The sequence below is a fragment of the Haliotis asinina genome, chromosome 11 (assembly GCF_037392515.1).
Source record: "Haliotis asinina isolate JCU_RB_2024 chromosome 11, JCU_Hal_asi_v2, whole genome shotgun sequence".
NCBI lineage: Eukaryota > Metazoa > Mollusca > Gastropoda > Lepetellida > Haliotidae > Haliotis > Haliotis asinina.
The window spans coordinates 12961661-12975013 of NC_090290.1; the positions used below are offsets into that span (position 1 = coordinate 12961661).

General features: G+C 40.4%; 1 protein-coding gene across 1 annotated transcript in view; it reads left to right on the forward strand.

The window, feature by feature from the left end:
• The window catches only part of LOC137256155 (ATP-dependent translocase ABCB1-like), a 54054-nt gene extending 50845 nt beyond the window's left edge, over positions 1-3209 (forward strand). The window contains exons 24-26 of the mRNA XM_067793860.1: positions 384-590; positions 958-1104; positions 1823-3209. Coding sequence (XP_067649961.1) covers positions 384-590; positions 958-1104; positions 1823-2029 — 561 coding nt within the window. The 3' untranslated portion in view covers positions 2030-3209. The remainder of the gene's footprint in view (positions 1-383; positions 591-957; positions 1105-1822) is intronic.
• The last annotated feature ends 10144 nt before the right edge of the window (positions 3210-13353 follow it).

Sequence of the window (13353 nt, forward strand, 5' to 3'; positions counted from 1 at the left end):
CTTGCCTTAATTCACACAATTTATGAACCCAGGAGGTTTCGGGCAGTGCTAGCAGCTGGAGGTGGTAATACGAGGTACTGATGTCAACACAACCTGTTGGACAGTAGTAATGATCGTGATGACTGTTATTCTCATAAAATATGGACAAGAGAGTAATGCATTGCTCAAGAAAATGTCATCAATGTATCTGCGTGTTCCACTGATCTGCACGTCCTTGAATAACACCAAATTTTCATTGATATTTGCGTTTTGCGTTTCTTTTTTTTCGACGAGTGTATTAGAGATATTGATACTGTTAAGGATAAGAGTATCAGGTAGAACATTTGAGCAGTAAATATATTTAAAAAAGGTCATTTATTTTGCTGCGATTTGTGTTTTTTAAGATGGCCGACAAATCCCCGATCCCCACTCTAGATCTCAAGTGGTGGCGATCACAGTTAGCGCTGGTATCACAGGAACCGATTCTTTTCGACTGCAGCATAGCAGAGAACATCGCCTACGGTGACAACTCCCGTGTAGTGTCTATGGATGAGATTATAGCAGCAGCCAGGATGTCAAACATCCATTCCTTTATCGCATCTTTACCTCTGGTACGTTGTTGTCGGAAAGCATCAAACCTGCGTTTTATAAATAATGTGCTGTGACGTTTTTGTTCTTACATTTCCTTCCTTCATATCAGGAAGAATACGCTGATCTTAATACATAAGTGGGTACAATGTGTGAAGCCCATGTATGGTGTACTCGCCTTGATATTGCTGGAACAATGCTTAAAGCTATATAATTAAACATCCCTCACCAACTCATCCATTTAACGAGCTTCCTCGGGTTTTTAAGTTACAAACCCGAGAGTTAGTAAGTGTGGATGTTCGTGGGAAAACACAGGGAAACACACACAGCACATATTTACTGAACAACGTGTAAGTATTCACGTTTCAAGAATACCACACTTTGTTCCAGGCGTATGACACAAACGTTGGAAACAAAGGAACGCAACTCTCTGGTGGACAGAAACAAAGAGTAGCCATTGCTCGGGCCCTCGTCCGGAACCCCAAGGTGCTTCTTCTAGACGAGGCCACATCTGCCCTGGACACTGAGAGTGAGAAGGTGAGTGAGTGCTGAGTGCTAATTAAGTTTAATTCACAGGTTGCACAAACATTGTCTCCCCATGGACGTCTAATAGTCTTAAAAAGAACCCAAACACACTTAAGGAATATTTTTGAAACACATGCCAGTGAAACATTATTTTGTGGATATCTGTAAGACATAGAGGTCTGACAAAGTTGATCTGTTCACGAGTGGCGCAGTGAAATATACATGTTATTTGACAACATTAACAAAATATTCTATTTATTATAGTTTCATCATTGTTTGTAAATGATCGAGACTTCGAGTAAGTCTGAAAAGGTGATATTCTACTCAGTGAAACAACATGTTATTCTACTCACTGAAATATCAATTTTATTTCACCAGTATTTACAGTATTTCACTCTTAAAAATATAATGATACAAATCTACTACTCTGGCCCCCGAGTATGTGAATAACTGCAGGTGGTTGTGTCAGTATCCTGTGATCCACAATGCTTACGATCCCTTAGTTATCCTCCATTTAAATGGCGAGTTGTGTTACATAAGAAAGATTAATCAGCCCCGTTCACATCATTAGCTTCTGTATATTTATCGAAATATGAACTTAAAGGACACGGAACAAGAACAAAACAATAATCCCAAAACACTTTACATCTTACACACCAGCCATGCATTTTAGATATAATCTCTTGTCTTTTTTATGTGGAGTCATTCAGTATGATTTTGTTCCATTTAGATTGTCCAGGAGGCACTGGACAGGGCCCGAGCAGGTCGGACTTGCATTGTCATCGCCCACAGACTGTCCACTGTTCAGAACGCTGACAAGATCGCGGTCGTAAAACAAGGGGAGATAATCGAAGTTGGTACGCACACTGATCTCTTAGCTCTGAAAGGAGCATATTACAATCTTGTCCAGGCTCAAAAGAGGAAGAAGAAAGAGTAACCATATGTGCAGATCCGAATTTACACCGGTGCTCCCGAAGACGACAATCCATGCCATCGAATTGCTTCACCAGAATGTTGGGTTACGGCAACCCAAAAATAATTCATAAACTCGCTGGACTCGACCTAAAAGTTCAATTACATTACTTTTCTTTCCGAATTCATTGAGCTCATTGTCTCAATGCACACATCGGTTCCTTAACACTGCGTTATTCAGTCATATGCCATCAACGTTGAAGAAATTGGACCAAACACCAACACCTTACATTAAGGTCATTACATCCTGACATTTTTTTCTGAAATGTGTTTGGGACTTCTTGTTACACGAACAAGGTGCCTATCTCTATGCCTTTTGAATTATGCCCGTTGTTAATGTTTGTGTCTCCCTGGGTTTGAATAGACCGCGAAACACCCATAATGCGTGCTGTATCAATGATAAACATCTTCAGTGGTATCGAACAGGGTTAATGGCCCCTCTATAACTGAGAAGCTGTACAAGATATTCTGTTCTACTGATCTTCAGTTGAATTCAATCCCAAATATGCTTTTTCGTGTTGTCTATATATAAAGCCAGCTACGTCATAACCGTCATCAAGAATACTGTTAACATTGTTTCAGTAGAAAGCATTTTTGTCATGGCAATCTTGCCAGTAATCCTATGTACGCGTATGTTTACTCACATACATACATGTGCACACAGACACACAAAAGACACACAAGCGTTGGCAAGTTCGTTCATATGCACAAACACACATGCAAACACACAGGCACACCTATGTGGATGGGACCCCTATAAAGTGTATATATTTACTGAGTGAACTCTCAACGCATAGTACACACTTTCCGTTTTATACTTACGATGGAAGGCGATCTTGGAATCCCTCACGACGTTGAGAGAGTATGGTTTTAGGCCGCTTTTAGCAATATCCCAACACGGTATACTGTACTTCCGTAAGGTATTTATGTACCCGAGCCTTTGAACACTGGGCTACCTAATTCTCATGACCCTGAAAAAAAACATGCAGGTGTACACGTTCGCACATACACTGTACATTCTATCGACATGAGTTATTTCTTTCATATTATTGATACTGTTTGAATACCGGCTATATACCTGTTTTACTGACTTGTTTACAGTTTGTTGAGGCATGTGCTTGAAAAATAAACAGAAGTCACTTTCGGTTTAGATAGTATTTTTTTCATGTCCCTGGTGCACATTACAGCGGTTATTGCAGTGATCTTGGTGTATAACACGAGGAACATGAAGTTAGAAACGGATTCGGGATTCGGGATTCGAATCCCGAATCTGAATTTTTTGTTCGGATTCGAGATTTAAATCCTGAAGTTATGTATGTATGTATGTATGTATGTATGTATGTATGTATGTATCATGTATCATGTACGTACATGATACATACATGATACATACATGATACATACATGATACATGCTACACGATACATACATGACACATGATAGATACATGATACATACATGATACATACATGACACGATACATACATACATACATACATACATACATACATACATACATACATACATACATACATACATACATACAACTTCAGGATTTCAATCTCGAATCCGAACAAAAAAATCAGATTCGGGATTCGAATCCCAAATCCCAAATCTGTTTCTAACTTCATGTTCCTTATAAAACGTCGGTGTAAACTAGTAGTCCTTTCCTATAGCCTGCATAGAAAGGGCGCCACATCCTGACAAGACTACCATAAGCAGATTTCAGAAGGAATGCAGGGGTGCGCCCCACCTCCCTCTATCCCGTGAAAATGAAGTCTGCTGCCCCTCTTTTCTCAATAGTTTGGCATATTTTATTTTTTCAGTGCATTAACAATAAATAATTCACTGCTAAAATGGATATTATATTACAAACAAAGAGTATGGGAACACCCTAAAATGTGATAGTCACATACATATAAAATGAACCGAGTGAAGGCATTTAAAGTCTTATGAAAATGCAACTTTCTGTGTACTTAATGAGCGCTTTGAACGACTTGTTAGAACACACAATCATGCAAACAGATTCAAGTCTGAGTCTGTCCTTCAAATGCATAGGCTGTTGTGTTTGAATCAAACATGGCGCTGGTGTGTTTCAGCACCCTTGCTTTTCTCTGTTTTAGCCAATGTTTCATTTCACTCAAGCTGAACGAATATATTGAATCAGTTGCATCAATGTGCGTTCTATTCTGACATGTCGTTTAGAGTGCACATTAAGCTCACAAAACGGAGCCTTTATATATCGAATTGAACACCAATATCAAACACAAACAATTACGTGAATTGCGTTTGTAAGATATGTAAACTTCAGGTTTCCTGTTACACATTTTTAAACCTATGCCATTTACACTAATGGAAATTATTCCTTCTTCATCGCGGGTTCTCTTACAAAGAATACAATGTCAGGTTATTAACTTGAGTGAGTCTGGACCAGACAATCCAGTGATCAACAACATGAGCATCGATCTGCGCAATTAGGTCTGCTTTAGGCCTTGTTGTCGCAGCTATAACCGTGTTACAAAAAGACCTACGTCTGACCGTGTTATCCGACGGGGAAGTTTACGACGTATTAAATATATTAAATGTTAAATTGCAAAATCTTCTTTTCCTTTGATTGTGAAGATCGTTAGGCTGCTAAACAAAGTGACGTCTGCCTCTCGACTGGATTATTTTAGATCAGTAAAACATATTCTGACAAACTTAAAATTGCTTTTAAAATGGTTAATTATGTTTAAGTTGAGTGCGCAAACGACGTAATGTCGAAAATAGTTTTAAGAAAAGCAGTGAAAGTCGGTAAAATATGTGTGTACACGGTAAACTAAAACAAAACATTACTCGAACGCTTTCCCAACTCCGTGCAATGCGTGCGCCATATCATAAGGTCATAAGATTGTTAGCGATACAGCTTCTCGGTAGAGAGTTTGGAGCGGTAATACTTTTCTAGTTGTCACTCTTGTGACATGTAAACTTGTTTAGGCGTCATTGACCAAAGGAATTAAGGTATTATTTAAATGAAAGTAAGATAATATTAGTATCTATCACACATACCTTGATGACGCAGTTCTATCCAATATCACACCCATGATATTTCGGGTGTCCCCTTTGCCACGATCTACAAAGGGGACTAGTATTGTCACATTATCACCTGGAATTCCAGCAACATGTTCCAAACGATTGAGTTTCACCAGGCGTTCAGCTTGAGCAAAATGTCCAGAAACTCTCTTGGGGTTTATCCTGATATTTTGATGCTGCTCCTCAATCAGTGAGACCTCTGATGATGATGATGATGATGATGATGGTGACGGTGACGGTGACGACGACGACAACGACGACGATGATGATGATGATGACTTTGCAGTGGGTGGATGGACCTGCTGGTGTGTTGCTGTCGGTGAGGATTGCGGCTATAATTGTAAACTTGATGATTCTGGTGGTGTGCTGAGTGTACGTGACTCGAATGCTGCATGGAGGTCATCTTCAGTGACCAGATGTTGCAGTATTTAGATAAGTCTTAGGAGAATTAGTCTTACAACCACACTCTTGGCGGTGACACGATTTCTGTTTTCCTGGCCATGGATACACAGGAATTTGAAAATGGTATCACAGGCGATGTGTCTAATTCTTTGATGATTTTGTCTCTCCCACCATCACCTGTGAAAATGTGCGTACAAGGTAACACTGTACCACAAAGATACCAAGTCGGTTTCTAGAATCACATCTCAACCACAGACAACAGGCTCCGACATGTACAGGAATTTTGTGACTGCTTCCGTGAGACGGCACGAAAGCTCCGGATCTTCTTGGATTTCAACTGGTTTCCTCATCTCATTACAGAAAAGCAGATTTGATGTCTGTCATTTAAATTTTCCTTGTGGATGAACAAGTCAGTAGTCAGTATTGGTTCCGAATGTTATAAATCAAGGGAGATTACGCCCATATATGGAATTTATCAAAAGTCCTGACCAGACAATCCAGTGATCAACATCATGGCCATCGACCTACGCGATTGGATCAACTTAGTCAGTGATCCTGACCACACGATCCCGTCAGTCGCCTCGTAGTTAGTTCAGCAAAAAGCAATTCACGGCAGTAAAATAGACACTAAAATGCTAGAGTTACACAGATATGAATTTGAAACTAGTGCGTTATCACTAAAGACAGTACAAAATAATAGATCTCCAACAATTGAAGGCAAATCACCATACTAGGGTCTACAGGGACTTACAGTACGTCTGCTACCTGCATGGACCCTAGCTGGATGACATCAATGAGCAGCCGTCTTTCATACTAGTGTTACCAGTAATGACCTTTCTGGCTATCAGTGGTTATGTTGATCGCTGTTGGTCGCAGTGGGAACGCTTTTATTCTGCTGCTAATAATGACCTCTTTAGTTTCAGACGGAACTGTTTCCAGAGGGAGCGTGCCTCAAAGCAGAACATGAATGTAACAAAGATCATTATCTACAATGTGGAGTTGGGCAAGAGCGTCGCTTTGCCAGATGATACTTCGCAACAGGAACATGTGGTTGTATGCTCACTGATTACATTGACTGTCTACGTTATATATCGCGGCTTCAGCATAAGAATTTCCTTTGGGGATGAAGGCTCTTTGAGACTACTACTTGGGACCAGTTTGCCGTCCTGATTTATGTCAAGGTCAAGTATACAACTCGTGTTTATGAACTTCTATCTCAATGGTCCAACAAGATAGCGAATTCCCCTTCGATAACGAGAACAATCAGATGGTAAGGATTCTAGAGCAAATACTGTCTATTGAATATATCCGTCACCTAAAGATTTCATAAGACGTATTGTCATAGCTGATTGTGGCGGCAAACAAATAACAAACAAATAAAGTTAAAGTCGATAATATGATTTGTATCTGATGCCAGTACTGCAGCTTTCATTGCATCCTGACTGAGGTTCTTTTGGGTGGGTTGTTTGCATGGTATAATCCAAGTCCAGGATTTATTACAGAAACATTGCCGTAGCTATGTGTATGTATACCATAGAGCGCAGAGAGATAGGATTAAGTCTGTACCGGTGCGGCGGTTAAAAAGTCCCATCGCCCGACAAGTCAGTTTTTGTTTCGGGCAATCAAATAAATTAAATCATCAAATGTCGAGAGTGTATATCAGAGAATAAATGCGAGGGAGGTGTAACTTCCGTTATTCTGCGCCTTAGATGATTTTTTTTCTGTCCAATCAGTGTTTAGAAAAAAAACCCAACAAAACAAACAAACAAAACAAAAACACACACACACAAAACTACAAACGTTGTCTTTAGACACGGTAATACAGTCTCTTGTCAGGCCCTGAAAGCAAATTGTCTCACCGTGTCCTGGGAGGTAATGTTAGATAAACAGGTTGAACGTCACATCGGCAATATTTCAGCCCTATCGTGATGACAAGATATTTGACATTGAAATGGAATATTTCTATTTTATATATTTTATAAAATCCTGTCGACAAAGGACAGTAGAACAACTAGAACATCACAATTAGAACTAGCATAGGAAGTTAAAACTAATATCACTATATGGACAATACAATATAAATAGCAGTTGTGTTTCAGATTCCCGTTTATTCACATATGACTGAGTGGATATATACTGAGTCAAAAAAGAAACTTCCCAAAAATGAATGAATGAACTAATGAATATTTTTTTCACTGATGATACATCTGTGTATCCGAAATGGGATCCCAACTCTAGAAAAACGTTAGCAAAACCCACTCAAACCCATCCATTCGTCGTGCAAATGACGTTATAGCCAAATCAGGTTGTCTTCGCATCGAAGTTTTCTTCATTTGCACGTTTGTATTGGCCTCAAGAAATGGAAAAAAAAACAGTTTTAAACCACAGTTCTAACGGTACCTTAAATGCCACGATTGTCAAATGAGCAACGTGAACGTACCGTTGCCAGCGGGAAGATCAGTTATTGACTTCGCAAGATCAATGGGATGCAGCCGTCGTAATGCGTATGACTTGCGAGGTCGCCTACAACAAACTGGTACCACTTCTGATCGCCCAAGGTCGGGTCGTCCACGTGTGACGGCACGAGCAGAAGACCGTCAAGATGTTTAAATCGACTGTGCTCACAGACCATTCGAAATCGGTTGAGGGCTGCCAATCTCCATTCTCGACGTCGATATCGTGGGCAATATCAACGTCAACGTCACCTCTGATGGACCCACAGAGACTGGAATCGAGTCGTCTGTGGCGATGAATCCAGGTGTACCCTCAGATTCGCAGACGGCAGGCATAGAGTCTGGAGACGACGTAATGAACGGTATGCCCAATGTTGTGTACGGAAAGTTGACAGATTCGGGGCGGAAGTTGCATGGTGTTGGGTGCTTTCAGTAGGAACAACCATTCCCGACTTCTGGTCATCCGTGGAAACCTCAGAACTTGGCGTTGCCTTGCAAGAGCAATGGCGGAGAATCCCCAACAACGTGTTCACAAGCATCAGGCAGTCGATAAGGAAACGGTGCGGTGAATGCGCAGGGCGGCCATGCACACTATTGAACTGAGAAATTTCGATTTTTTAATTCTTGCGACTTGACATATCCATGATTTGTAGCCTCATGGAACTGATTGTATCACTGGCACTGTATCGACTACATCACACAGATCTCAGCAATGAAATAATAACAATTTAACCATCTTACCACGTCTTGTTCTTTTGTCATGCCTCGAAGAAAACATATGTCAGATATTAAAGTAACACCCAGTTCACAGCCTTAAAATATTAATCGTATAAATACTGACAAATCCATCTGAAGTGTGTTTACAGCTAATGTGTTCTGGAGACACAAAACTAATTTCGAACAATGCATTGCAAATATACTGAATAGCATTCTCCTGTTACTGAGTGACGCTAGTTGTTACTGAATACTATACTATCTTGATTCAGCCATGCTATTTGGACTATAGATCACTTCGTTTCCTAGAATTGTTTCTTCTTTAAAATGAGCCTGCAAATCCCATTTTCAACCAACAACACATTCCTCCCCCAGGTGAAGCAGGCCGCACCCCTGGCTGAGTACCTACGGTGGTTGCAAGCATGGCGACACACGAACAGATATGACGACCATCCTCCACAGGCGAATGTTGTGTCGTAAACAAAATCCCCAAACAAACCCATACACAAAGACATGTTCAGTACAGAGGTTTCTGGTGATCCTGGCACAGTAAGGACCATTCCAGGCTAGTAAGGACCATTGTAAGCTAAGGTTCCTTGTCCTCTCTGCACTTGTCACCCTGACTCACTTATAACGGTTTGCCCCAGTCTTTTCATGGTCGTATCATATGCTTACACTATATAATCAGAGATGTGTATTGTAAATCCCTGTGATGTGAATTGCAAGTCCATGTGTGGTGAATTGTTTATCCCTGGGTTGTGAGTAGTAATCCCTGGGACGTGAATTGTACATGGGTTCCTTCCAAAATCAGGTAGATCTCTGCTGTGACCTTGCACTGATCATTTCTAAACCTATGATATTGATACAACTTTGTCTTCGTGTCAATGATCGTAAAATATCACATTACTGAACACGTCTAACACATAGTGGCGATAACTGGTTTCGAATCTGCAAACCTCGCTTTGTAACCTGGCGTTTTTATCAACTGGGCTACGAAGGATCACTGTGAAGAATAAGATTATTTGTCAGTATGACACGTTTGTTCTTCAGAAGACGGGTACTGTCGGCAGCGCATGTGCAAAAACGATGCGGGTAGCAGGTGCATTGCGCGTGTTGGCTGCCAGTTGCATTCCAGTTGACACCGGCTATTCCATCACTTGCGTGCTACCCATCAATGTTGTTTTGCTGGTGGCTGTTCGATGTTGATCGTTATACATTATTTGAAAGAAAACAAACAAACAAACAAACAAAAAAACAAAACAAAAACAAAACAAAACAAAATAGTTAATAAGTCGGAGAAACCAGTACTTCCCGGGATTAGCAGAAGTTTTAAACCCTTGAGAGTCGGGAACGTCCCTCCATCTCTAGTAAATCCGAGTGGGAGTGGTTTCCCCTATACACAGCAAACATGACATCTCTATGAAGCGCTATTTGGCTGAACCGACCAAGAACTTTCCGGACAATATGAAGGCTTCCCAACACTGCAGCCTTCTGCATTATTTAGAGTGTCAGAAGGGATGTGCTCCTGGTGGAGGACACAGATACGCTCAACGCCTAGATATCAGGAGGTACCAAATCAAGGGCACCGAGAACAACTGAAATGTACGACAATGTACTACGGATGCAAGGAAGACAATTCAAAGGCGAGGCCCGCATAGTTAGCACGCTTTTCCTGAGTCTTGGCAATCACCTTTCTGTCAAACTGAACGGAAATTTCAAGGAGAGTAAGTAAATGCATTCGCTTTATCAAAAAGGACAGGAAAAGGCTTTTTAGCTTAGACTTTTTGCATACTCAAAATGTTCCTATTCCAAAGAAGCTTAAAAGCTGATTTTCTATGACGTCCTAAACATGTTCAGGATCGTAACATTGATGGACATCGGAGTCAACCTATGGGCATGGTGGCGAGCATTATGAAGTGATACTATGTCTTTATCATATATGCATTAGTATCGACTAGCATTAACTATAAACTATGTGTAGTGTCCTTTTAAAAGAATATCCGTTAATGATTATGATCTATCTCTAAGACAGGCATTTGATGGAACCTTTGTTATACGCAGCAATTGGTTTGGTCTATATGCGTGGATTCGTGTTGTGGCACTATTAGATGTTTCTTTATACCATGATTGTTTATGACACATTCGTTACATTGATGTTTACACATATCCGGGGCAATGTTGTCAGTGGGAGTGGGAGCAACGACACACTTTTATGTGTGACAGTAATTCATTCTTCATATGAACCACCTTAATATGAACACTGAAGCACCCGCAAAAATGAAATTAAAACAGATTCGCAGAGGTGTGTAATTACTGGTTGAACAACGTGTATATGTACATACGGACATTGAAATAAACGGCATAGTGAGGTTGTGTTCATACCACAAGTGTAGTTTAGAAATATTTGTATTCAATTCGAAATACACCCAGAGTGTATTACTGACGCGTTCATCGACATGAAAGAAAGAAATACTGCTTTTGGTGATGGTTGTGGTTCTCGTGGTCAACCTGTAGTGACAAATTGTCCCATGGTCTCGCACAAACTCGATGGACATCACTGCATGTGACCAGATTTCGTTTGTCTTGAGGCAGTCACCATGGCCGGTCTGGAATCGTTGACTGATCATACACAGTCCGCTGGAGAGGTACTGTTCGGACCATCAGCACCACAAAGGATCTGGTTTAGTCCAGGTACCACCAACCTATAATTGATTTGTGACGACCTAATGATGACCTACTGGTTGTAGGCATGCCCTTGTACCATGTGTCGTGGCTCACAATATCAGCTCCTGTATAATCTGGTTTGGGCAGGTCATCGTCCTACAGGTAGAAGCCATGCCGTTGTATCTCGTGCCGTGTCCCACAATATCAGCTCCGTGCTGCATTAATATCAGTGAGACACCAGAACCACCAGCAGCAGGCGTGACAAACACATGACTTGACAAGTGAAGTGTTCGGAAATCATCCACGATCCATCATGTTACTATAACGTGCAGTTGCACTTCCTGGTATTCCAGAGCATGGGAATGTCAACGCCAGTCAACAAACAAATACTTTTTGGTTTTGTAGAAACGTTGTGAAACTCTGTACAAATTTAATGTAGTCTATTTTATATTTATTGGTCATCAAAATGAGCACGTTGGTTTCATGCTTGGTCTGTAGGTTGTAACGCCTGCAGGCGACAGCAGGTCCTGATGACCCTCAGACAAACTATTGCAAACACTGCTAGTGTAACATACAGCGTTGGTACTATCACGACACAAGCTGTTGAAAACATGAAAACACGTTTCATGTTGGCCAAAGAGGAAGAGAGGGAAAGTACAAACCGAAAACAAACAACAACCACCATGACGAGTTAGACTGCTTCATCCTTCCAGTCGACGGCCTGAAGGTAGACCACCACACTAAGGACCATGGGGCCATTATTACATTTGCTACCTGCTTGGACCCTAGGTGGATTTACAATATCCCTTTAGCCGCTGGCGATAGTGCTAGGACTTAGCTAAAATAAAAACAAACAAACAAAAAACAACAACAAAAAAACTCAAAACCAACAAAACCAACAAAAGAAACCAACATAAAAACCAAACAAACAATCAAAAAAAAAAGAGACAACAACAAAAAAAACCCCCAGAAATACTACGATTAAAACGTATGATTGACTTTTAAAGTTTTGGGACTTATCCTCTCAGGTGGACAATAATCTTTAACAATCGCAGCTGCTTATTTATACTACCATGTTTAAAATACAAAATATCTATGTGCAAAACATCTTCAAAATTTATCTAACAATTCCATTTCTTTTCAAAATTCAAATACGAAATGACGATCAGCATTATCATCACGATCCTGTACAGTTTTCACATTGAAATATTTATCCCCTGTGATAGTAAAATCAATACAGTTAAGCAGGTATGCACATATGGAATCGAACTACACCATATTTAGCTCTACACGCATGGTTTGTAAGAGACTTCCATTTATTTTAGAGATTTTATTTGTAGTTTGTGTTTCTGTGAATATCGTTAACTGATAGAAGCAATCTGAAAAGAAGCTGAAGAAAATAGAAACTGTCTATATGTTTTAAGGAACCGATCGCTTGCATACATATAGGGTACCTTGTAGACAACAGGTCTTCAGAATCAGTACAAATGTGCCTTGTGCCACATCATAGCAGTGAGGGTGATTTTGTTCAGTGTTTACATGACATTGCTTCATATTATCTTTTGGCAGCGACGCAGTAGGTGATATCCAAATTCTGGGCTCCCGGGTGAATCAGTGAGAGTGGTCTGGGAAGGTAGAGTGGATGAGTGAGTTAATATTTATCGTTACAATGGCAATAGTTGAGCCATGATGTTGGGATACCAATTACCGATTTATTACAGATCAATACAATAAGAAATAATAAAATCAAAATAACAATAGGTTTAAAATTATTAGTCATTTAACTAGAACTAATAAGACCATAGGATTTCAACAACTGAAGGTAGATGACCAAACTATGGGCAATGGAGAATGGGATGGTAGATGGTAGAATGAACGACCTGAAGCAATGACATTCTCTGGTCGCATCTTCTTCGAAGATGAGTGTGGGACTGGGAACAGCCAAGATAAGAGTCTGATGTGATTAGTCTGAGTTGAAGCAAAG